The 26,962-nt window shown below is 45.2% G+C and overlaps 1 protein-coding gene across 5 annotated transcripts in view; it reads right to left on the bottom strand.

The window, feature by feature from the left end:
• obsl1a (obscurin like cytoskeletal adaptor 1a) overlaps positions 1-26,962 on the bottom strand; it is a 100,673-nt gene continuing 73,711 nt past the window's right edge. For all 5 annotated transcript variants that reach the window (XM_069935993.1, XM_069935994.1, XM_069935995.1 and 2 more), the window contains 6 exons: positions 25,985-26,138; positions 17,321-17,482; positions 16,050-16,154; positions 13,305-13,571; positions 12,614-12,883; positions 1-2,070 (listed from right to left, as the gene is read on the bottom strand). In XM_069935993.1, coding sequence (XP_069792094.1) covers positions 2,063-2,070; positions 12,614-12,883; positions 13,305-13,571; positions 16,050-16,154; positions 17,321-17,482; positions 25,985-26,138 — 966 coding nt within the window. In that variant the 3' untranslated portion in view covers positions 1-2,062. The remainder of the gene's footprint in view (positions 2,071-12,613; positions 12,884-13,304; positions 13,572-16,049; positions 16,155-17,320; positions 17,483-25,984; positions 26,139-26,962) is intronic.

Raw genomic sequence — 26,962 nt, 5'->3', positions numbered from 1 at the left:
GACACATTTTATTGCTTGAAGTCATACCGTCCATAAAGAGATGGTCTCTGGTAACACAGGGGCAGAGCAAAGTTCTCAGGTCCCAGGTCAGCAGCCAAACAGGAGAGTTGTAACAGACACCATGAATTTACAGTGACCACAAATCAGTGTGTTACCAAAGTGCAGAGGTCTTCACTGAGGGGCCTGTATGGCTGCAAGGGGATCTTGGCTGGTCCGATGCCTGGAAGGACTCCCAACAGAAGTGGAACAAAGAGAAGAGGGGGAGTAATTGCAAGCTTGGTCAGTGAAGAGGGTGTCATGGAGTGAAAGGTCTAACAGAGCCAAGGTCCTGGCAAAGCCCCTATTTTGGATGGCAAAGGGAGGACAGGGGTTGAACTGGAGAGCCCAGGTCTGGAGCAAGACACTGACTCAGTGAGTTGCCCAGCATGGAAACAGGCCCTTCAGCCCATCATGCCCATGCTGACCCATCTGATGCTTGGTCTGTGGCATTCTATATCTTGCTGATTCTAGTACTCATCAGGACATGTAGCTGTTGTGAGCGTCTCTGCCTTGGCCACCCACTCAGACAGTGTGTCCCAGGTTAGGATCACACTCAGTGTTGCTGCACCTCCTGGGGAGTTAGCAGTGGAAACACATTGGTTTCAAAACCTGATGGGGATGAGTTTAGGGGAATCAATTCTAAACTGTGATGGATGAAGGCAGACATGAGTTGCAGCCCAGGCATTCGGCTCAGGTTGACATCAGACACAAGCCCTGGGCACCTCTGATACTAAACTGGCACGGGCATCAAAGGTGTGGAGGACAGGTCGTTGGGTGTATTTAAGGCAGAGATCGATAGGTATCTGATTAATCAGATTATCAAAGATTCCGGGGAGAAGGCCGGGTATCGAGGCTGAGTGATAGAATGGATCAGATGATGGAATGGCAGAGGACTCGATGGGCTGAATGGCCTATTCCTGCTCCCATGTCTTATGGGTTAAGGGTGAAAGGGGGAACCTCACTCAGAGACCGATGGGAGTGTGCAACGAGCTGCCAGCTGGAGTGGTGAATGGGGGCTCAATTTTAACATTTAAGAAGAATTTGGACAGGTACATGTCTGAGAGGGGTATGGAAGGTGCAGTTCAGTGGGACTAGGCAGAAAAATCATTTGATACAGACTAGAAGGGCTGAAGGGTCTGTTTCTGCGTTGTAATATTCTCTGGTTCTCTGGGTTGAAATGTCAAGGAAAAGATTCTTATAACGGGATTGGATGGATGGGATCCTCACTCTAAGGGGATGGGATAGGAGGTCTCGCTAGAGTAATGAAGCCTCTCATATCCTGGGCACTGCCACTGGGTGCAAACTAACTGGAGGAATGGGGAACTCGTCTGCCTTGCAGACACCAGCTCTGACGTGCAGCATTAGTACTGCCAATTCAGCTCTGTGTCAGGAGCCATCCATCCAATGCACCGCTGTCAGGAAAGGGACTGCTATGTCGGTGTCGGAGCAGCAGCCTGGATTGCTTCCATCCTGCCCCCACCCCCCAGAAAGGCTGCTGTCAGAGGTAACCTTTCGCCACCTGTGGGACTTCCTCGAGGTAAATCAGTCGGGAGCACAGGGTGCAAGGGAGAGGCAGGAGATTCCTTATGTGGCCAGCACAGTGTTATCAACTCAGGATGAACATTTTCATGGAAGTTCCATCGCCTGAGTGCTCTGACCTCCGACGCTCATGCCATTAGCCACTGGGTATGGTAATCCTCAACATTCCACGGCCAGACAAAGCAAACCAGTTCCTGCACAGGCAATGGAAGTTCCTTTACCTCCCCACCTTCGATATTTTTCAAACCAGGATGACCCCCCCCCCCCCCCCCACCAAGAGTCGCCAGTCTTGAACCATCCAACTGTGTGTATGTTCCAGCCCAGTGATTGAGACGGTGACCCGAAGCGTTGTCTGTAGGTTGGATCGACGGTGAGGCGAGGGGTGCCTGACTCGGCACGTCGAGGGGAGAAGGGATCGATCTGCTGACGAGTTGTGGGTGGTGTAGGGTCCCCAGAAGGCAAGCAATCCTCCTGCAAGCTGCTCCTAGTCAGCTGAAAGTAACAACAGAGAGAAGTTCAGCACCGAGACTGGTCCTTCATGGCATCCCATCCACGATGACCGAGCTCCTTATTGGAGCTGCTTCCACTTGTCTCCAACACACCAGAGACTACAGACACTGGAATCTGGAGTAAAACACTGCTGGAGGAATGGTCAATATTTTAAAAAATTTTCGTTATTTTAATAGCAACTCAATAGAAGCCACTTCCGGCCATTTAAACTCGTGTCACCCAATTACACCCAAGTTAATCTACAACCCTCATACATTTTCAAAAGCAGAACTTATTGTTATGAACAAGTCACAAAATTCGTTGTTTTGCAGCAGCGTCTCAGGGCAAATATTCATATAAACCACCTCACAACAATAATTTTAAAATATAGAGCATAAAAAGTGAGGCCGTGTCTTTGGTTCATTGATCATTCAGGAATCTGATGGCGGAGGGGAAGAAGCTGTCCCTGTGCCGCTGAGTGCTCGTCTTTAGATTCCTGTACCTTTTGCCTGATGGTAGCAGAGGACATGGCCTGGGTGGTGGGGTCTTTGAGGACAGAGGCTGCTTTTTTCAGACACCGCCTCATGTCGACGTCCTCGATGGAGTGAAGTCTGGTGCCCGTGATGTCACAGGTTGAATTAACAACCCTCTGGAGCTTATACTTTACCTGAGAGTTGGCATCTCCATACCAGCCAGAACGCTCTCCACGGTAGAAGTTTACGAGAGTCTTTGGTGATGTAACAAATATCCTCAGTCTCCTCACAAACTATAGCCACTGGCGGGCCTTCTTCACAATTCCATCGACATGGAGACTCCAGGACAGATCCTTGGAGATGTTAACACCCAGGGATTTGAAGTTCTACACTACTGAGCCCTTGATGAGGACTGGACCGTATTCCCCTGACTTCCACCTGAAGTCCACAATCAGCTCCTTGGTTTTGCTGATGTTGAGTTCAAGTTTGTTGGCGTGGCACCACTCAGCGAGTTGATCTATCTCCCTTGTTGCTGTCTGTAATTCTACCCACAACTGTGGTGTCATCTGTGAATTTGTAGATAGAATTGAAATTGTGCCTGGCCTCACAGTCATGGGTGTAGAATGAGTAGAGCAGTGGGCTAAGCCCGCGTCGTTGGGGTGCGCCTGTGTTGATGATCAGTGAGGAGGGACTTTGTTTCCAATTCGTTCTGACTGTGGTCGTCCGATGAGAAAGTCAAGGATCCAGTTGCAGAGCCGGGGGTGGGGTCGGGGGGGTGGGTGCAGAGGCCTAGAGTTTGTAGCTTCTTGACCAGCACCGAGAGAAGGGTGAGGGTTGGAGGAAACCGGAGCACCTGGAGGAAACCCACGCAGGCACAGGGAGAAGGTACAAACTCCTTCCATACAGTGCTGGATTTGAACCTGGGTCGCTGGCGCTGTAACAGTGTTGCACTAATGACTATGCTAGCCGTGCTCTTTCTGGTCAGAATCTTTCATCGAGACAGTGTCTTGTCTGCATTGGCCTATACCCCTCAAACCTTTCCCATCCAAGCAAGAAACTCAGCACATCAAATAGTGTCCTTTACCGACAGAGCAATGATTGAGATGCATAACCAAGGTATCTTGATGAAGGACTCAAGCTCAAAATATTAGTGTTAATGTGAGTTTCAAGTTTATAGTCATCTGAATGTACAAGTACAACCCGACGAAACAGCGTTCTCCGGTCCTCGATGTAAAAACACACAGATACACACAACCAGATATAACCATATAAACGTTTATAGCACGGAAACAGGCCATGTCGGCCCTTCGAGTCCACGCAGGTACATTTGAACAATTCCACTAGCTTCCCTTCCCGCTCTCCCCCCATAACCCTCCAACCCCCTCACATCCATGTACACATCCAACCTTCTCTTAAATGCCAGAAGGGACCCTGCCGCAACTACCTCCTCTGGAAGTTCATTCCATTCTGCCATCACTCGCTGAGTGAAGAAGCATTCTCTAATCTTTCTCCTAAACTTTTGCCCCCTTACCCTTAATATTTGCCCCCTTGTTCCAACCTCCCCTGCCCTCAGGGAAAAGAGTCTATTTAGGTCTAGTCTATCCCCTTCATTATGTTAAATACCTCCTATCAAATCCCCTCTCAACCGTCTACATTCCAATGAATGAATGAAGTCCCAGTCTCCGTAATCTAGATGCTGTAAGCCAGGCAACATCCTTGTAAATCTGTATCCTTATAACTCCATGCAGACACACAATGCAAATGCAGTATACACTTGTACATATATAAAAATAAATAAATATTGTTCAATAAATTGTCGAGTCATAGAGGATTTGTATGAGCTGTTCAATCAGTCATTGAGCAGTGTCACTGCCTGTGGGAAAAAGCCTGGTGGCGCTAGCTCTGATCCTCCTGGATCTCTTCCCCGGACGAGAGCAGCTGGAAGGATGCCCTCGAGAGAGAGAGCTGTAGAAGGTTGATAGATTGGTGGCCGGAAGTTTTGCCTGCTTTAGTTTTCTCAGTGCAGTCGCTGTTGTGCCTTCCTGACAAGTGAGGCGATGTTTAATGTCCAGGGCAGAGTGAACTTGGTGCTCTCCACTCTCTCCACCACCAAGCTGTGAAGATGTATTGGCCATTCCTGGTCCTCCTGAAATCCACAATCATCATCTTTGCCTTGTCCACTTTGAGACTCAGGTTGTAGTAAAAGGAAATAAAATACAAAGGTCCGCAGACACCGTAGTTGAAGTACAAACACGATGCTGGAGAAACTCAGCAGGTCAAACAGAGACCTTTATACAACAAAGATGAAGATACAGAACCGATGTTTTGGGCTTGAGACCTTCATCAAGGGATGACAAATGTCAGCGGGCGTCTGAACAATAGGGTGGAGGGAGGTGTGGTCGCAAAGGTAGGAGGTGATAGGTGGAGAAGGGAGGGAGGGAACAGCAGCGATCGAGGGGAGGAGGGAGGTCTGGGTAAAGGGAGGGAGGGAGGGGAAACTGGAAAGGGAAGGGGGGAGTAGGATAGTGCCCCCCCCTCCGCAAGGGCTGCCAAGGGCCTATGCCCTAGCTGTCATACCCTAGATATGTCTGTGCACTGCGGCCACAGGGGAAGGTGCCAGGGTTAGGGGGGAGATTGGTGGGGAGGGATGAGTGCACGAGGGAGTCACAGAGGGGGTGTTTAATTATGTAGTACAGGAGGGGTCTGCTGCAGGCCATGGCCAGCTAGGTCTGAAGCTGTAGCAGTGCGAGGGCGAGCTGCCGTAAGTATCTCTGCCTCGAGGTGAGGGCCGCGTGTAGGAGCCATCAGGAGAAGCGGAGAGAGCACTTTGCATTTATACTTCCTGCTGTTTTAAAAGTATTTTTTATGGGGAATATGAAGGTGATGGTGATGCATTGATTTTTGCTAATTCCTTCCACGATCTTAAAAATGGTTGGTCTTCGTCCTCTCAAGGGAAAAAATCAAATGGAATGACTAAGAAGAATGGTAATGGTCTTCTTACTGGAGGAAGAAAAAGAAGAAAGTGCAAAAGGATTGATTGGAGGAGATGCAGAAGGAATCTAATAATTCTGAAGAGATCTTGTGAAAAAGTGAACAAGTGAAAAGAGACGTGGAAGAAGCTCATCATCCCTGAAGTTATTGTTTATATATTCTTGTTATTTCTGTTTGGGAGAGAATCTTTATGAAATTAAATGGCCAATTTAAAATTTGCTACATTTAATGTGAATGGGTTCAATAACCCAATTAAATGTAAGAGAGTGTTAAATTAAGAAATTAAATATTGCATTTTTGCAAGTAATTAATATAACTGAAATTGAGCATCAAAAGTTAAAAAGAGACATTTATTTTGGAGTCAATAGAGGGAGAGTTTCGTAAGTAAATGATAAAATTTATTCTGAATCTTGGACTTTCGCGAATATTTATGTACCGAATGTGGATGATGAGATTTTCTTTAGGAATTTTTATTTAATTTATCATATTCTCGTGATCAAATTATGTTAGAGAAGCGGAGAGACCTTCACAGTCGATGCTGTGTAGGTACCCGAGATCCTTGCGGGGGGCCAAACAGCGAGGCCTGGAATTGGAGCTGGAAGCTACAGGGCAGAAGATGGCAGCGGAAGCAAGTAACGAGGAAGGCAACGTGGCTGTGGAATCGAGTCTGGGTGAGTACATGGCCACAGAGCTTGAGAGCAGAGGGGAGTGCAGATGGGGAGCAGTGGGAGAGAATCCCACAGAACTCCTTTCGGTGGGTAAAGGAGAACTTCTTCAGTGCGTTCCAATACCGCATCATGAGATTTTTATTGTCATACACAAAAGTCCACCGTACAGATGGACTGAAATTCTTACTTTCCAAACAAATGTATTAGGAGTTACAAGTTAAATAACCGCGAATGCCAGACCAGAGAAACAGAGTATAAATATTCAAATCTTCAGTTAGTGCAAGAAACAAAGCGATGTTTCAGTCAGGCAGCCAGATCTTTTCGTGGCCCCGAGCATTTTAGGGTTCAGGGAGGTTCAAGAGCCTGTTGGATAAAAACTTGTTCTTGAGACTGGAGGTGGACCTCAGGTTGGTCAGGATTCCTCCCCCATTGTCTGAATTCTGAGAGTTCCTGCTTCTGGCTCATTCTGCTTACCCCTCGAAGAAGGGCTCAGGCCCAAAATGTCAGCAACGTATCTTTGTCTCCTGTGGATGCTGAAAGTACTGGCTGAGTTCCTCCGGCATTTCTGTGTGTGTGTTTTTTAAAACTTACTGAAGGAACCATTACACCCCAGACACACGCTCTTCTCCCTCCTTCCACCATCGGGAAGAAGGCTCAAGAGAGTGAATGCGGGCACCAACATATATTCCTTAAAAAAAGTACTAAACCCTTCCTACCCTGTAACCTTCTATTTTTCCTTCATCCATGTCTAAGGGTCGCTTAAATGCCTCTCATGTTTCTGCCTCCCCCACCATGAATGTTAGAGATAGCGTGGAAGTCTGCTCGCAGAAGAAGGGGTGGCACTGTTAGCGTAGGGGTCAGCGCCAAGCTATTCCAGCGCCAGTGTCTCGGGTTCGAATCCCGCGCTGTCTGTAAGGAGTGGGTACATTCTCCCCATGTCTGCGTAGGTTTTCCCCAGGGGCTCTGGTTTCCTCCCACCGTTTGAAACGTACGGGGGTTGTAGGTTAATTGGTCACATGGGGGTATTTGGGCGGCACGGGCTCATGAGCCGGAAGGGCCTGTATCTCTCAAATTTAAAACAAATGTAGACTTTAAGATATTGTTGAAGTTGTAGAGAAATAATCTTAGGAAAGGTTTGGCGGTGGAGGGGGGCTCACAGTCAGAGGAACGCTGTAACCTCACCCCTGAGCTGGGTGCAGTCTGCTGTAAACAGTCTAACATCAACAGGCGCAGCCTCGGGCTGGGCTCCTGGCACACCAAGTGGATGAAATGTTTGGCTGCACCCTGGAAGCTCACTGCTGACACCTGCTGGCATTGCTGGGAGATGTACCCCACTAAACTGATTTAATGTTGGGAACTGTTACAATTACAAGAGCAAAGTTTATCTTTGTGAGTTGATTCTTAATTATAAATCATGTCAACAAAACTGACCGGCATTTAACTCTCCTGCTGAGGTCATGCCTTCACTGCTGGCTGTCTCTGCCTCTATCTCTCTCTCCCCTTCTGTCCCACCCTCTCTCTTTCTCTCTCTCTCTCCCTCGCTTTCCTATCTATTCCTCTCTTTCTCCCTCCCCTTGCATCTCCCTCTCTCCCTTTCCCCCTCCATCCTAAACCATGAACTACCCTGGACCACCAAAACATCTGTCTGCATGACTTACTTGCACTGACTGCAGCTGTGAATATTTAGTTATTTGTCCTTCTCATGGCATATTGTGGTCATTAATTTCTCCCATTGACGTTGGGGTATGCTGCATTCGTGTTTGTTCACACCTTAATGTGTTCCATGCACGCCACCACTCTGAACTCTTCTTCTGTCCGCTCCATCTCCATGCCTACATCCACAATCACGATTCTCCACCATCAGAAATGTCCTTCCTTCTTCAAACAACGTGGCTTCCCCTCTACTACCATCAACTCAGGTTTCACCCGCTATCCTCCATTACCCGCACATGTTCCCTGGCCCCCTTCGCCCCCACACGTAACAAGGACAGGATTTCTCTTGTCCCCACCAACCTCTACATCCAACACACCCTCCTCTGCCATTTTCACCACCATCGCACCACTAGACACATATTCCCCTCTTCTCTCTTCTCCTTCTGCAGGGACTGCTCTCTCTGTGACTCCCTTGTTCACTCCTCCTTCCCTACCAGTCACCTCCCCCTGTGAGCACAGGAGATGCTCCACTTGCGCCCACACCTTCTCCCTCACCACCATTTGGGGCCCCAACAGTCCTTCCAAGTGAAACAACATTTCACTTGTGAATCTGCAGGGGTCGTCGACTGCATCTGGTGCTCTCGTTGGGGTCTCCTCTAAATCGGAGTGACTGGACGCAGGCTGGGAGATTGCTTTGTTGGGCACCTCGGTTTTGTCCATCACAATAGCGTGGATCTCCCAGTGGCCACCCATTTCAATTCTCCATCCCATTCCCTTGGAGACAAGTCTGTCCATGGTCTCAAGTACTGCCAAACTGAGACCACCTCTAAATTGGAGGAACAACACCTCATCATCCAACCAGACACTCTCCAAACTGACTTGTCTGGTTTTCATTAAATTCCATCCCCACATCTTTCTGCTTCCCCTGTCATCTCTCCATTCCCTGTCTCCTTTGGCATGATCAATTCTACCTCATCCCCTTATCACAATTAACCCCTTTTGTTGGTCTGGATTTCTCCCCCATTGTCTGAATTCAGAGATTTTCTGCTTCTGGCTTTATTCATTGAGGAAGGGCTCAGGCCCGAAATGTCGGTGATAGATCTTTGTCTCCTATGGACGCTGAAAAGACCGGCTGAGTTCCTCCAGCATTTCGATGGGTTTACTACCATCACGGTGTCTGCAGCCTCTTGTGTTTCACTCATCCTGCACTCCTGTGCAACTAGAGCAAGTAACACTTGCACATTGTACATGTACATGACAATAAAGTCTCCTGCTTCTACTAATGAAAGCCCATCACTCCTCTGTCCCTCTGTGAGATGTCTGCACCGTAACTGGTGCTGTAGAACAGTGGTTCTCAACCTTTTTTTCCTTCTTGCATACCACCTGAAGTAATCCCTTACTAACCACAGAGAACCCACACCATCCTGTGCCATAGGTGCTCTGTGGTTATATATTTTGGGCAGCTGGTCACAAGACTGCCTTAAAATGTTCCACCCTTTTAGATATAGCCTATTTTTGTGAATTCCTGTCATATTTTGAGTCGACTTCAAGTATACAAAGCTATGACCTGCAACATTTAATTGAAAATTCATTTTCTGCGTTCGCACTTGGATTTCGTCCCTGCTGATCCTGGTGCGGTCAGCGACGAACAGCTGGCCGGACTATTGTTGGACATTAACACAAGAGGTATCAGATGCTGAGTACAAACGAAAATCAGCGCCAAAACATTTTTAGATCAGTTGAACTAATGCAATGAGTCGGCATCATTATGCAGTTAAACATGTGAATCAGCAAATCGGAAATAATCTTTGTGTTCAAGTTGAAGTTGTCCATCACAATCCCCAATTTTTTTTCAGGAAGCAAACCTTTTGAAAAAAATTGTTGTCTAGTGTTATTATTCTGCCTTGTCCCACTGACCTGCACCCAGTCCATGTCCCTCCGTACCTGCTCTGTCCACGTACCTGTCCAAATTCTTCTCAAACATTAAAAATGAGCCCACATTCACCACTTCAGCTGGCACCTCGTCCACGCCCCACCACTCTCTGTGTGAAAAGGTTTCCTAATATTCCCCTTAAATTTTTTCCCCTTTCACCCTTAACCCATGGCCTCTGGTTTGTACCTCACCTCCCCTCAGTGGAAAAATCCTACCTACACTTACTCTGTCCCCCTCATAATATTAAATGCCTCGATCAAATCTCCCCTCATTCTTCTTCGCTCCAGGGAATAAATTCTGAACCTCTTTAACTTTCCCTGTAACTTAGTTCCTGAAGTCCGGGCAACATCCTATTAAATCTTCTCTGCCCTCTTTCTATCTTATTGTTATCTTTTCTGTAGTTAGGTGACCAAAACTTCACACAATCCTCCAAATCTGACTTCATCGATGTCTTATACAACTTAATATCCCAACTCCTGTACTCAATACTTTGATTTATGACGTCGAAGATGCCAAAAGCTCTCTTTACAACCCTATCTACCTGTGACACCGCTTTCAGGGAATTATGTACCTGTATTGCCAGATCCCTGTTCCACCGCACTCCTCAGTGCCCGACCATTTACCGTGTATACCCTTTCTTGGTTTGTCCTTCCAAACTGCAGCACCTCACACTTGTCTATATTAAACTCCATCTGCCATTTTGCAGTCCATTTTTTCCAGCTGGTCCAGATCCCTCTGCAAGCTTTGAAAACCTTCCTCGCTGCCCACAACTTCTCCAATCTTAGTATCGTCTGTCATGAGCTTCCTGACCTAACCCCAATCCTAATGCTATGGATGTCCTAACTCTTCGGTGCAAGACTCATACAGACAAATGATTACATCTGCACGGTACGTACATACAGTCATTCTTTAAACTATTTTTGAGCCTTTCTTAAACTCTCGTTATCCCATTCACCAAGCTTCTGAGGTAGTAACATGCTGAATATTGCTGATCATTGCTCAGTCATGGAGCCAAAAGTGAAACATGAAAGTCTGCAGACCCCATGGTTGAAGTGAAAACACAATGCTGGAGAAACTCAGCAGGTCAAGCAGGGGGAAGGGAAAATAACCGGTGCTCCCTTTATGGCCTTCTCTATGTTGGAGAGACTGGGCGCAGACTGGGAGATCATTTCACTGAGCTCCTTCACTCTGTCCGCATCGGTGACAGTGACCGACCACTTCAGTTCCTCGCCCCACTCCCGTACTCACATGTCTGTCCACGGCCTCATATACTGTCCCACCAAGACCGCCTGTAAATTGGAGGAACCACACCTGACTTTCCATCTGGGGGCTCTCTGCCGGTCGGCACTAACATCAATTTCTCCAGTTTCTGCTAAGTCACCCCCCCCTTCCCCTCTCTACTCACCCAGCCATCCCTCCTCCCCCTGCTCGCTGCTGTGTCCTCCCTCCCTTCTCCACCTATTATCTCCTGCCTTTGCATCCATGCTCCTCCTGCCCAAGCCTCTCCCTTACCCTTTTGCTTGGACACCTGTCAACTTTTTTCCATACCTCGATGAAGGGCTCAGGCCCGAAACCTCAGTTATGTATCTTTGCCCTGTTTGACCGGTTGAGTTTCTCCAACATCGTGCTGTTACCTCAGTCATCAGTCATAGAGCCATATATCATTGAAAAGGCTGTTCAGCCCAACTAGTCCATGTTAGCTCAGTTGACATTCTGGGCTAATCCCATTTGCCAGCATTTGGTCCTTCCAAATGTCTTTACTACTGCTACTTTTCCCGCTTCTAAAGTTTCCTCTGGCAACTCATTCCCGATGTGGACCACCCTCTGAGTGAAACAGTGGAAGTCTTGCTTCAATTGAAAGGACCGTTTGGGGGCCTCGGATGAGGTTCAGGGAGGAGGTACAGCCGCATTCAGCATTTCTTGTGACCACAGCGGTGGGGTGGGGGGGGGGGGTGGAGGGAATATTGAGGGGACGATGAATGAGAAGGGATGGGTGAAGGAGGGAGCGGTGGAAAGATCCATCCCTCCAGAGAAAGGAGGAGAGGGGAACGCGTGTGATCATGTTGTAGGTGGTGGAGCGAAGCAAGGTGACCGGCCACCATCCTGCCAACTTACAGCAGCTCTATCGAGAGCATCCTGGCCGGAGGCATCATGGTGCGGTTCGGGTGCAGTAGATCGGAAGTCAATCCACAGGACCATAAGAGTGGCGGGGGGGGGAGGGGTGAGTTAGCAGAAACCGGAGAAGTTGATGGGTGACTCCCTCCCCACCACGCCCGCCCCACTTCGGGATCATTGTCTGAAGAGGGCTTGCAAAATCAGTGAGGACCCCTTCCACCCCGCACACAGCATCTTTCAGCTGCTCCCATCGGGGAAGAGATCCAGGAGGATCAGAGCCAGCGCCACCAGGCTGAGGAACAGCTTCTTCCCATGGGCAGCGAGAATGCGGAACGACCAAAGGAACTGCTCGCACTGACCCTCCGAGACTCTACTATTTATTTAACAATCTTTATTTATTTTGAGATTTGTAAATACGGACCGAGCAGATGCAATCATTTGTCTGTATGTGTGTCTGTATGTGTTGCACCGAGGAGTGGAGAACGCAGTTTCGTCAGGTTGTAATTATACGATCGGATGACAATAAACTTGAACTTGGGTAATGAGGAGAATGATACATTGCATGCAGAGGCTGGTAGGGCCTGTTCCTGTGCTGTATTGATCTATAAATTATGATCTGACTGGTAAGGTTACTGCAGAGAAGGCAATACCTCTGAGGACTGGGCCATCATATTAAAGATTCGCTGTATATCCTGCATTCATTTAAAGTTTACCTTTGACAGTCAGGTGTGCGCTGGAGCGAGCCTTCCCCGCAGTGAACTTCACCAGCCCAGTCATCTTGGGGGACGTCTCGCTCAGGATGAGACGCTGGATGGTGCCGTTATTCTCCACACGCACCCCCTTCCCGTTCTGAAGGACCTGCCCATTGAGGCTCCATTGAGGGGCTCTGATCACCGGCACCGACACCTCACACTCCAGCAGCGCAGTTTCCGGAGCTGTCACCTCGACATCTTCCAGGCTCTTCACCATCAGGATGGCTTGTTCTGGAAGTGAAGTTGATCAGCAGAATGTCATTCCCGAGGGACTGATTAATTTAAGTGTAGACGTAAAGCACAGTAACAGGCCATTTCAACCCTCGAGTCTGTGCCACCCAATTACATCCAATTATCCTACAACCCCCGTTAGGTTTGGAACGATGGGAGGAAACCGGAGCCCCCGGGGAAAACCCCATGCAGACACAGGGAGAACGTACAAACAGACAGCACGGGATTTGAACCCTGGTCTCACTCGCTGGGCGAATGGAGATTTGATATCCATCATGCACATAATGAGTCGAATGGCCTGTCTCCATCCTTTATCTCCACCACGACTCCCCCCACTCAGCTGCCAATTCCCCAATTCCCCAATTCCCTTTGTTTCCATCGCCCTCATCGGCTTCCAGGTAGAGAGGCTGTTCTGACCCACCTTCCACCAGGACCTTGGCAGACGAGGTGTCGTCGAAAGCATCACAGGTGTAGGTGTCCTCGTCCTCGAAGCTGACATCGTGGATGACCAGCTTGCGGTAACAGTCCTCACTGCAGATCTCGTACTTGTCGGTGGGCCAGAGCTCCTCGCCGGCCCGGTACCACCGCACCCTGGCTCGAGGCTTGGAGACCTTGCATTCCAGGATGACCTTGTGCTTTTCCAGTGCTGTCTTGTCCCGCAGAGGCTTAATGATTTTGATCGGCAGCTCTGTGGGGGAAGAGTCACGGATGAGAAAAATTTAGACATAGAGCACGGTAACAGCCCATGCTGGCCCAAATACACCTAATTCACCTACAACCTCGTACCATAAGACATAGGAGCATAAATAGGCTATTCAGGCCGTCGAGTCTGTCCTGCCATTCAAGTCAAGTTTATTGACATCTGATTGTACAAGTCCAACCCGCGAAACAGCCCTCTCCAGCCCTCAGTGCAAAAACACGCAGACACACAACCAGTCATAACACATACAGACAAACAATACATACGCAGGACAAGTATTTTATCTCTACAAATAGATAAATAAATATTGTTTAATACATATGAGAGTCTCAGAGAGTTAGTGAGAGCAGATCCTTTGGTCATGGGAAGAAGCTGTTCCTCAGCCTGGCTCAGATCCTCCTGTATCTCTGCCCCGACGGGAACAGCTGAAAGATGCTGTGTGCAGGGTGAAAGGCCACCTCAATGATTTTTGCGGGCTCTCTTTGGACAACGATCCCAGTAGGTCACGCCAATGCAGGGGAGGGAGTCTCCATTGATTCTCTCTGCCATCTTATGGTCCTGTGGATTGACCTCCAATCCATTTCGCGGCAGGAACCATATCACTGGATCGTGAGCTGATCCACTTTCCCCACTCTGCCCCACTGCCCGGCCTTCCTACCATAATCTTTGATGCCCTGGCTAATGAAGAACCTGTCAATCTCTGTCTTAAATACACGCAGTGACCCGGCCCGTGGCAACAAATTTCACAGATTTGCCACCCACTGGCTGAAGAAATTCCACCCCATCTCTGCTCTAAAGGATGCCCTTCGATCGTAAAGTTGTGCTCTCTCATCCTAAGACTCTCCCGTTTAGAAGAGTGGGAGGAAACCGAAGTCTCCACAGGAAACCCACTCAGACATGGGGAGGATGTCTCTAGAATGTTTTTCCTAGAGGCAGCACCAGATTCGAGCCCGAGTAGCTGTTGTGCTAATTGCTACACTAACCGTGATCATGAGTTTATTCCCATATATTGTCACATGGGGCAATATGTCACAGAGCCAGCCACCTGGGTTTGATTCTGACGCCGTCCGCAAGGAATTTGTAGGTTTTCTCCATGACCTGAAAATTCAAGATTCCTTTATTGTCATGTAATAGTTCAGAACATGTAATATTACTTAAAATTGCCTCCTGCCTGCCGTAAGGCAGTCACAGAGTCGTCATTAGTGTCGCCCGGTGCCCCTTACAGTACGAGAGGAAGGGAAGCAAAAGAGAGCCCCTTCAGAGTCGCTGCCCAGTACAGGCACCACCATCTTGGGCACAGAATTGTACCTGCAGGATTTTAGTTTAAAAGTACTGTTGGCTCCTCTTAACGGGCCACTTAACGCTCGTACAGAGGTGTTGGCATCAGAGCCAGGTGGTAGGACCCTGCAGTGCAGTGCTGTGCCTCTGCTCCCCACTCTCCCCGGGTCCACACCAGTAGCAGCGGTGGCGTAACAGCAGCTCCGGCAGCGCTGCCATTTTCTGACCTGAGCGGGTTTCCTCCAGCGCTCCAAAGACGTAAGGGGGTTAGGAGGTTAATTGGTCACATGGGTGTATTTGGGCGGCACGGCCTCATGGGCCAGGAAGGGCCTGTTACCGTGTTTGAATATCTGAAAAAAAATATACAGTCCGCACCAAAATTCTTCCTTGCTGCAGTTGAACAGGTACATTGTAAAAATGAAACAATGTAGGTATCCTTCCCTCTTGCCGCACAACAGCTTGTGTTGTACCGAGATTTCCCACCTCCAACAGATTAAATGTAATGAAGAATTTAAGGAAGAGGGACACAGTTAAATGGAGGAGAAGATGGTTGGGACACTTGTCTTCATTGGTCAGGGGACTGAGTACAGGGGCAGGGATGTCACGTTACGGCTTGTGGGCTGGAGGGGCCTGATACTCTGCTGTGGTGTGGTTCTAAAATAAAATTTAAAAATTATAGAGGCTGATTGCCTTTTTTTCCCCCAGTGAAAGACGTGTTTGTACAGCACAACTCACCACTTGGGGGATATCTCGAATGACAATGAAATGCAGGCAAGAGGGGCTGGGACATTTTGGTTAACATGGGCAAGTTGGGCTGAATGGCCTGTTTCCATGGTCTATGGCAAGTCTATGAAAGACGTGTGTAAAATCTGCAGTAGAGCAGTTAAGAGTACGCTACAAAACTGGTGATCGGACAATTTGACCATCTCTGCTGTAAGTTGAGGAATAGGTTTCTCCTTGAGCTACTGGGGGGAGAAACCCCCCTCATCTCTTCTTTGCAAGGATCTTAGAACCATCTCTGAATGAATGAGATGATGGGAACGGCCAAGGGTGGGGTGAGATGGGGAAGCCTTGGATGAACACCTCATTCAAAATTGGCACAAGACCCTGGGTTCAAGTCTCTGAAGTGGGGCCTGAGCCCTCGAACTTGGGTTCCCGTCACTGAAAGCCAAGAAGCAGCAGGCTTACCATTGACATCCAGGTTAGCTACAGACTCAGCGGTCTTAGCCATGAATCGGATCTCCCCTGCATCCTCAGCTCTCACCTTGTAGATCAGCAGGAAGTGTTTGGTCCCTAGATATTTAGAAAGGGAAAGAAATTAGTTCTCCGCTCATCAAAGGAGAGCATGTCCTCAAAAAGTGCCAGAACAGCTGGACCCATAAGATATAGGGGCAGAAGTAGTCCATTCAGCCCATCAAGTCCACTCTGCCATTCCATCATGAGCTGATCCATTCTCCTACTCCCCATAACCTTTGATACCTTGACTGTTCAGATAGCTATCAATCTCTGTCTTCAATACACCCAGCGACCTGGCCTCCACAGCCGCCTGTAGTGGAAAATTCCAGAGGTTCATCACTGTCTGGCTAAAGAAATTTCTCCACATCTCTGTTTTAAACAGGTGCCCTTCAATCCTGAAGTTGTGCCCTCTTGTCCTTGACTCCCCCACCGTGGGAACAACTTTGCCAAATCTACTCTGTCCAGGCCTTTCAACATTCAAAATGCTTCCATAAGGTTCCCCTCATTCTTCTGAACTCCAAGGAGACCAGTCCAAGAGCCATCAAATGTTCCTCATATGCTAATCCCTTCGTTCTTGTGAATCTTCTCTGAACCCTCTCCAATGCCACCACATCCTTTCTTAAATAAGGAGCCCAAAACTGTATCCTGTACTCCAAGTGAGGTCTCGTCAGTGCCTTATAAAGCCTCAACATCACATCCCTACTCTTGTATTCTATCCCTCTGGATATGACGCCAACATTGCATTCGCCTTCTTCACCACCGACTCAACCTGGAGGTTCACCTTCAGGGGATCCTGCACGAGGGCTCGATTACCCAAGTAATTGCTTTACATACATAATTCCCTGAAAGTGGTGTCACATATGGATAGGGTTGTAAAGAGAGTTTTGGCACGTTGGCCTTCATAAATCAAAATATTGAGTACAGGAGTTGGGATGTTAAGATAAAGTTGTATAAGACATTGGTGAAGCCAAATTTGGAGGATTGTGTGCAGTTTTGGTTACCTAACTACAGGAAAGATATCAATAAGATAGAAAGAGTGCAGAGAAGATTTACTAGGATGTTGCCTGGACTTGAGGAACTGAGTTACAGGGGAAGGGTAAACAGGTTAGGACTTTATTCCCTGGAGTGTAGAAGAATGAGGGAGATTTGATTGAGGTATTTACAATTATGAGGGGGATAGACATGGTAAATTTAGATCGGCTTTGCTTGTAAACTCTCCTCACCCTCCTGTCTCATTTTGATGCTGTTGTTGGCCTTAATTTTTTCTCCGTTTTTCAACCATTCGCCCTTCACTCCCTCGTGGGAAACCTCGCAGGCAAAAATGGCGTTGTCATTCTCACAGATGTCCAGGTCTTCCAGTTCCTTCACAATTCGGATTTCCCGCTCTACAAGGCACACAAAAAGGATGGGTTAACGCAAGCAGAAAGAACCAAATCCTACCTGTCCATGGGACAATCAAAGCTGCAGATGAAGGAAGCCTGAGATAAAAACAGAAAGTGCTGGAAACACTCAGCAAGTCAGGCTGCATCCTTGGGAAGAGACGGAGGGTCAAGGTTTCAGGTGGAAGCTAAAGGGAGGGTGGGGGTAGGGGATAGCTGGACCACAGTGATCATGGAACCGTTCACAAAGTTATCTGGTCACTGAGTGAAAGGGAACAGGTGGAGTGAGAATGTGGGCAAAAGAATGAGAAAGTGTGGTAAGTTGGATCAGCAAGTTTGCAGACGACATTGGTTTGCAGGTGCAGCAGGACCTCAAGAAGGCAAATGGGACATTGGCCGTCGTTGCTGAAGGGATAGGATTTAGGAGCAGGGGGGTTCTGCTGTATCTGTACAAGGTCCTGGTGAGGCCGCATCTGGAGAACTGCATGCAGTTCTGGTCTTATTTGAGGAAGGACATACTGGGTTTGGAGGCAGTACAACGGAGGTTCACCAGGTTTTTTTTCTTTTTTTAAATTTTTTTATTTTTCACACTATGAACCATATCAATCAAAATACATACAAACATTTCCCTCTTAAATATACACAGTGGCATTTTCTCCCCTTTTTTACCCTCCTACCTTCCCTCCCCCCTTCCCACCCCCCTCCAAATCCATTAAACGTTCAACATATACAATATATTAAACCCATTAAACAATGTCATCACACAATGAAAATAAACCAGAAAAATGTGTCATCTACTTTTACCCACTGGGTCAGTTCATTTCGTCTTCTTCTCATTCTGTCATTTTAGGGGGTGGAGGTCCGTGTTAGGCCCTCTCTGTTGTGTTCCATGTACGGTTCCCAAATTTGTTCGAATACTGTGATGTTATTTTTTAAATTATATGTTATTTTTTTTCCAATGGAATACATTTATTCATTTCTATATACCATTGCTATATTCTCAGCCTATCTTCTGATTTCCAGGTTGACATAATACATTTTTTTGCTACAGCTAAGGCGATCATAATAAATCTTTTTTGTGCTCCATCCAAATCGAGGCCAAGTTCTTTACTTCTTATATTACTCAGAAGAAAGATCTCTGGATTTTTTGGGATGTTGCTTTTTGTGATTTTATTTAATACCTGATTTAGATCTTCCCAAAATTTTTCCACTTTCTCACATGCCCAAATTGCATGTCCTGTTGTCCCCGTTTCCTTCTTACAGCGAAAACATCTGTCTGATACTGTTGGGTCCCACTTATTTAACTTTTGGGGCGTGATATATATAGCCTGTGTAACCAATTATATTGTATCATGCGTAACCTCGTGTTTATTGTATTTCTCCTAGTTCCGGAGCATAGCTTTTCCCATATTTCATTTTTTATCTTTATGTTTAAATCTTGTTCCCATTTTTGTTTGGGTTTACAGCTTGTTTCTTCATTCTCTTTCTCTTGCAGTTTGATGTACATGTTCGTTATAAATCTTTTAATTATCACTGTGTCTGTAATCACATATTCAAAGCTGCTTCCTTCAGGTAATCTCAGTCTGCTTCCCAATTTGTCCTTTAAATAAGCTTTCAGTTGATGGTATACAAACATTGTACCATGAGTTATTCCATATTTGTACTTCATTTGTTCAAATGTCAATAAATTATTTCCCAAAAAACAATTTTCTATTCTTTTAATTTCTTTTCTCTCCCATTCTCTAAAGGAAAAGTTATCTATTGTAAAAGGGATTAGTTGATTTTGCATCAATAATAATTTCGATAGTTGGTAATTTGTTTTTTTCCTTTCTAAGTAGATCTTCCATATATTGAGTAAATGATCAGTACTAGTGAGCTTTTATATTGCACCAGTTTTTCATCCCACTTATAAAGTATATGTTCCGGTACCTTCTCCCTTATTTTATCTAGCTCTATCTTAGTCCAATCTGGTTTTTCCCTTGTCTGATAAAAATCTGATAAATACCTTAATTGTGCTGCTCTATAATAATTTTTAAAGTTTGGTAACTGCAAACCACCTTGGTTATACCTCTCTGTTAATTTATTTAATGCTATCCTCGGTTTCCCCCCTTTCCATAAAAATTTCCTCATTATTCTCTTTAGTTCATTGAAGAATTTCTCTGTTAAGGGAATTGGTAACGATTGGAATAATTATTGTATCCTTGGGAAGACGTTCATTTTAATGCAATTTACCCTCCCTATCAATGCTAGTGGTAATTCTTTCCAATGTTCTAAGTCTTCCTGTAATTTCTTTATTAAAGGCTGATAATTTAATTTGTATAGGTGGCCTAAACTATTATCTAATTCCTAGGTATCGGTTTGCTTGTGTTTGCCATTTAAATGGTGATTCTATTTTAAATTCTGTATAATCTGCGTTACTCATTGGCATCACTTCACTTTTATTTGCGTTGATCTTGTACCCCGATATTTCTCCAAACTCCTTCAATTTCTTATGTAGTTCTTTTATTGATATTTCTGGTTCTGTTAAATATACTATGATATCTTCTGCAAATAAACTGATTTTATACTCCTTCTTTATTTTTATCCCTTTTGTTTTATTTTCTGTTCTTATCAGTTCTGCCAGTGATTCTATAGCTAAAGCGAACAGTGAGGGAGATAGTGGACATCCCTGCCTAGTTGACCTACTTAATTTAAATTGGTTCGATACATATCCATTTACTGTCACCTTCGCCAATGGTCCATTATATAATACTTTAATCCAATTAATATATTTTTCTGGTAGCTTGAACCTCTGTGATACTTTGAATAAATAATTCCATTCTACCCTGTCAAAGGCTTTTTCTGCTTCTAAAGCAACAGCCACTGTTGGTATCTTATTTCCTTGAACTGCATGAATTAAATTAATAAATTTACAGACATTGTCCGCTGTTCGTCTTTTCTTAATAAATCCAATTTGATCTTGTTTTACTATTTTTGGTACACAGTCGGCCAATCTGTTTGCTAATAATTTTGCGATTAACTTATAATCTGAATTAAGTAGAGATATTGGTCTATACGATGCTGGTGTTAATGGATCCTTCTCCATCTTTGGTATTACTGTAATTATTGCTGTTTTACATGAATCTGGGAAGTTTTATGTTTCTTCTATCTGGTTCATTACTTCCAGGAGAGGAGGAATTAATAACTCTTTAAAATGTTTTATAGAGTTCTATTGGGAATCCATCCTCTCCAGGCGTTTTATTGTTTGGCAGCTTTTTTAATATATCCTGTACTTCCTCTATTTCAAATGGTTTTATCAGTTTGTTTTGTTCCTCTTGCAATTTCGGCAGTTCAATTTTAGCTAAAAACTCTTCTATTTTATTATCTTTCCCCTCGTTCTCAGTTTGGTGTAATTGTTCATAAAATCCCTTAAAGTTCTCATTAATCTCCATTGGATTATATGTAATTTGTTTGTCCTTTTTCCTTGATGCCAATACAATTCTTTTAGCTTGTTCTGTTTTAAGTTGTCAGGCTAATATTTTGTGTATTTTTTCTCCTAGGTCATAATACTTTTGTTTTATTTTCATCATGTTCTTCTCCACCTTATACGTTTGTAATGTTTCGTATTTTATTTTTTTGTCCGCCAATTCTCTCCTTTTTGTTATATCATCCCTTTTTACTAATTCCTTTTCTTGTGTGTACTTACTATCTTCCTTTCCAGCTGTTCTATTTCCCGATTGTAGTCCTTTTTCATCTTAGTTACTTAACTTATTATCTGCCCTCTGATGAACGCTTTCATTGCGTACCATAATATAAATTTGTTTTTCACTGATTCTGTATTTATTTCAAAGTACATTTTAATTTGGCGTTTAATAAATTCTCTAAATTCCTGCCTTTTAAGTAACATGGAGTTTAACCTCCATCTATATGTTCTTGGTGGGATATCCTCCAGTTCTATTGTTAATAACAGGGGTGAATGATCAGATAGTAATCTAGCTTTATATTCAGTTTTCCTAACTCTCCCTTGAATATGGGCTGACAACAAAACATTTCAATCCTTCAGTATGTTTTATGCCTACTCGAATAATATGAGTATTCCTTCTCTCTTGGGTGCTGCCTCCTCCATATATCCATAAGTTTCATTTCCTGCATTGTTTTAACCATAAATTTGGCCACTTTATTCTTTTTGCTAGTCTTTTGTCCAGTTTTATCCAATATTGGATCCAAATTAAGGTTAAAATCCCCTCCTATCAATATATTCCCCTGCGTATCTACAATCTTCAAAAAAATATCTTGCGTAAACTTTTGATCCTCTTCATTAGGTGGATATATATTGATCAAATTCCAGAATTCTGAATATATCTGACACTTTATCATTACATACCTCCCTGCTGGATCTATTATTTCCTCCTCTATTTTGACTGGTACATTTTTATTTATTAATGTAGCCTCACCTCTAGCTTTTGAATTATATGATGCTGCCGTTACGTGCCCTACCCAATCTCTCCTTCATTTATTATGTTCCACTTCAGTTAGATGCATTTCCTGCACAAATGCTGGATCTATTTTTTCTTTTTTCAGGAAATTTAATAACCTTTTTCATTTAATTTGGTTTTTTATTCCATTAATATTTATAGTCATATAGTTCAACATGGTCATCTCATATTCTGTTTACACCTCATTTCCGCTTCCTCACCACCACCTTCCCCCTTTTCCCCATTTTCATCTCTCAGTTTTCCCTTTTTGAACTCAATGTATGACAACACTTTTAAAACATAAAATACTTCAACAACTCCCACATCTAAAATTCCCTTAACCCCAAATGTTCCCCCCCCCCCACCCCACTCTGAGTTGCCTCTTGTCCCTTGCCGGGCAACCACAACTCCCCTCTCCATTTGGATTGCGAACCCGCTCGCAAGCGTCAACTGATTTCGTAGTGACTATTATTCTCTCCCACCCAACCCCCTCCAGAAAAGACTTTTATCTTCACATATAACAAATCTCACCCTCTTCCCCCCCCCCCCATATTTCCTTTCTTCTCTTTTCTTTTCCTTCTTTAGTTCTTACTTATTCATTATTTTTACATCTTTATATGTAGTTTGTCGTCATTCTTCATTCTTGTTACATCTCTTCATCTCTCCTTCTGTCCTACAGGCATTCTGCAAATTCTCGTGCTTCCTCCAGATCCAAGAACAGTCTGTTTATCTCCCCGGGGATAAATATTTTAAGCACAGCTGGATGTCTTAACATAAATTTATAACCTTTTTTCCATAGGATTGATTTTGCTGTATTAAACTCCTTCCTCTTCTTTAAAATTTCAAAACTTATGTCTGGGTAAAAAAATATTTTTTGACCCTTGTATTCCAATGGTTTTTTGTCTTCTCTAATTTTATTCCTTGCCCTCTCCAGTATATTTTCTCTTGTCGTGTATCTCAAGAATTTTACTAAAACGGATCTTGGTTTTTGTTGTGACTGTGGTTTCAGGACTAATGTTCTGTGTGCCATTTCTATTTCCATTCCTTCCTGCATTTCCGGCATTCCCAGGAGCTTTGGGATCCATTCTTTTATAAATTCCTTCATGTCTGTGCCTTCTTCATCTTCCTTTAGGCCCACGATCTTTATGTTGTTTCGCCTACTATAGTTTTCCATTCTATCCATCTTCTGAGCTAACAATTCCTATGTTTCTTTTTTTTTGTCACTTTCTTCCAATTTTCTTTTTAAGTCGTTCACTTCCATTTCTACGGCCGTTTCTCGTTCTTCCACCTTTTCTAATCTTTTCCCTATTTCTGTCATGATCAGCTCTATTCTATTCACTTTTTCTTCTGTACTTTTCATTTTTCTTTTCATTTCACTAAATTCTAATCTCAACCATTCTTTTAATGCTCTCATTTGTCCTTGAAAAAAAAACATTATCTATATTCTGTCCATCTATTTTACCTTCTATTTCTCTGTGCAGAGCTTGGTCTTCCTGTTCTTCTGTGTCTGCTCCTGTGTTTGTGTCTTCTTCTTCTCTTCCTTGTATCTGTGTCTCTTCTGACTTTCCTGTTGAGTTGCTTGTCTTACTTTGCTGGGCTTCTTCTTGCTTGGCTTCTTGCTGTTGGTCCTCTACTTCTGGGCTATTCATCTTTTGGGCCTCCTGCCGTTGCTCTTCTTTCCTTACACTCCCTTTCTTGTCGCTTTCCTCTTCTTCCAGCTGAGAGCCCTGGTGTCGGGCATCCCTCAGCTGGTTGCGCTGTGTTTGCTCGCTCCTCAGCTGATCCCTCCTCCCGTCGGTGTTCTCTTTTTCCTTAGTGTGCGCAGTTGCGCACTTTTGTTTGGCTTAGAGAGCCATTTTTGCAGTTCAGCGGTCGGGGGGGGGGGGTCAGGGCCTATCCTTGGGGAGCGGGCTCTTTTCTCCACGACGGCTCCCTGTAATGGAGGTAAGGCCTTCTCCTTTCTCTTCTGGCATCTTTTCTTCTTTTTTTCCCATTGTTTTTACTTTTTCCTTCTTGGGTGCCATTTTCTTTCTTTTCTCCACAGCTTTATCTTTTATTTGTTATGTTTTGTGTTTCTTGAACTTTGTATTTTCTTCACTTTATTTCTTCTTTTCTGGAGAGGGCTGGTATTCCCCTGCCAGCCACTACTCCATCACGTGACTCCTATCAAGGTTCACCAGGTTGAGTCCAAGAATGAAAAGGTTAGGCTATGAAGAGAGATTGAGTCATCTGGGGCTGTACTCACTGGAATTTAGAAGAATGAGAGGGAATCTTATAGAGACATATAAAATTGATAAAAGCATGGATAAGAGAGAGGTAGGTAAGTTGTTTCCATTAGTGGAAGAGACCAGAACTAGGGGACATAGCCTTGAGATTCAGAGTGGTAGATTTAAGATGGAGATGAGGAGGAACCAGAGGGTGGGGAATCTGTGGAATTCCCTGCCCATTGAAGCAGTGGAGGTGACCTCAGTAAATATATTTAAGACAAGGTTGGATAGATTTCTATAGAGTAGCAGGTCCACAGAGGATGCCATCTCACTGGCTCTACACAAAGCCCTGGAATAACTGGACAGTAAAGATGTATTCATCAGGATGCTTTTTATCGACTACAGTTCAATATTTAACCATCATCCCCTCAAAACTGATCAGAAAACTCCAAGACCTGGGACTCAACATCCCACTCTGTAATTGGATCATGGATTTCCTCACCTCCAGACCACAATCAGTGAAAATTGGTAAGAACTTCTTCTCCACAATCTCCATCAGTACCGGAACACCACAGACCAGCGTTCTTAGCCCCCTGCTCTACTCGTTTTACACCTACGACTGTGTGGGTCGGTATGACAGTAACATCTACAAATTTGCTGACGATACCATGGTAGTGGGCTGTATAAAGGAAGGGGATGAGTCAGCTTACAGGAGGGAGATTGAAAACATGGCTGAATGGTGCAACAACAACAACCTCGCACTCAATGTTAACAAAACTCAGGAGCTGAATGTTGACTTCAGGAAGGGAAAGCCAGAGGTTTACAATCCAGTGATCAGTGGGGGATCAGTGTCGGAGAAGGAAGTCACTATCTCAGAGGATCTTTCCTGAACCAAACACACCAATGGCATCATGAGGAAAGCCCGTCAGAGCCTCTACTTCCCCAGGAGTTTGCGGAGGTTTGGTATGGCACCAGAAACCCTGGCAAATTTCTCCAGATGTGTGGTGGAAAGTGTGCTGACCGGCTGCATCACCATCTGGTTTGGGGACACCAAAAGCCCTGAGCATAAAGCCCTACGAAAGGTAGTGGACACAGCCCTGGACATCACAGGCAAAACCCTCCCCACCATTGAGAACATCTACAGGGAACGCTGCCATCTGAGAGCAGCAGCGATCATCACCCAGCGCACGCTCTGTTCTCGCTGCTGCCATCAGGAAAGAGGCATCGGTGTCTCAAGACTCATACCCACCAGGTTCAGGAACAGCTACTCCCCCTCCACCATCAGACTCCTCAACCACAACCTCAATCAGGGACCCATTTAAGGACTCTGACTTGTCCACTTGATTGATTTTTAAAATTCTCTCTGTATTGCACATTGTTTACATTCATTATCTGTTTACAGTTCTTTATTTATTTACATGTGTACAGCTTTTTGCCCTACCAATTAGTGGTAATTCTGCCTCATCTGCAGGAGAAAGAATCTCAGGGTTGTATGTGATGTCACGCACGTAATCTGACAATCAATCTGAAATCACGATTAAGTAATTTGGGGAAAGGGCAAGTCAGTGGAGATGAGCCGATCATCTGATCAGCCATGATCTCATGGAATGGCGGAGAAGACTCGACGGGCCGAATGGCCAATACCTGCTCCTTTTTGACATACATGGAGGTCTTGATGCCCCATCCCCCTGACAGTAAGACCAACATGACATTGCTCTGTCTCTGCTCCAGCTACTGAAACCCCTTGAAATAAGGTTCAACTTTCAATTTATCCATTTAGTGCACTCTGTGGATTTCCCGTCAAGCATTAATATTTGACACAGCCAATGAAGCAAAACTCAACTCACCGTGAACCTCCAACTTGGCTGAGGTTTTGTCAGCGCCAGCGTCGCAGGTATAAATTCCGGAATCTTCCATTCCGCATCTGCCCAGCTGCGCAATCCGCTTCCTCCCCATGGAGTAAATCCGGATGCCGTTGTTGGGTTTCATCTCCAGGTTGTTCTGCCATAGGAACAATGGAGTGAAATTCTGATCGTCCTGGATCACTGACCGTCCACCGACTGGCTCACTCGACGGTCCAGAGCGTGAACCGGGAATCTGAGTGCAAGCCCGCAATGCCGCGAGCAGCTCTGGTTGCCCTGTTTCAGAACCAGGAAGGGTGCGGAGGCTTTGGAAAGGGGATTCACCAGGCCGCTGCCTGGATTAGGGGTGAGAGCTATGGGACAGAGGTTAGACAAATATGGGTTGTTCCCTCTGGAGTATTGGAGGCAGAGGGGAGAGCTGGAAAAAGCTTATAAGATGATGAGAGGCATTGACGAGGGCGACAGAATCTCTCTCGAACATAGAATATTACAGCACATTGCAGGCCAGTCAGCCCGATATTGTGCTGACCTACGTAAACCCACTCCACATCAATCTAAGTTAAACCAGAAGGTTTGCAGACACTGGCTTGGTAATGAAATACCACAATCTAACCTAGTGGTTCTCAACCTTCCCTTCCCACTCACATCCTCCTTTAAGTATTCCCTAGGCCATCAGTGCTCTGTGATTAGTAAGGGATTGCTTAAGGTGGGATGTGGGTGGGAAGGGAAGGTTGAGAATCACTGCTCCAGACCCAATTGTTACTGAAATCTTTTGCTTGAGAAAAATTGTCATTGGCCCATTTTCTTTGGAGCTCTGAAACCGTGCACATGACGAGTCAATGAGGGACGATTAAAACAGTGGTTCTCAAACTTTTTCTTTCCACCCACATCTCACCTTAAGCAATCCCTTACTAATCACAGAGCACTGATGGCCTAGGGATTGCTTAAGGTGGGATGTGAGTG

The sequence above is a fragment of the Narcine bancroftii genome, chromosome 4 (genome assembly GCF_036971445.1).
Source record: "Narcine bancroftii isolate sNarBan1 chromosome 4, sNarBan1.hap1, whole genome shotgun sequence".
Taxonomy (NCBI): Eukaryota; Metazoa; Chordata; class Chondrichthyes; order Torpediniformes; family Narcinidae; genus Narcine; species Narcine bancroftii.
This window is presented reverse-complemented; position numbering and strand designations above follow the sequence as displayed.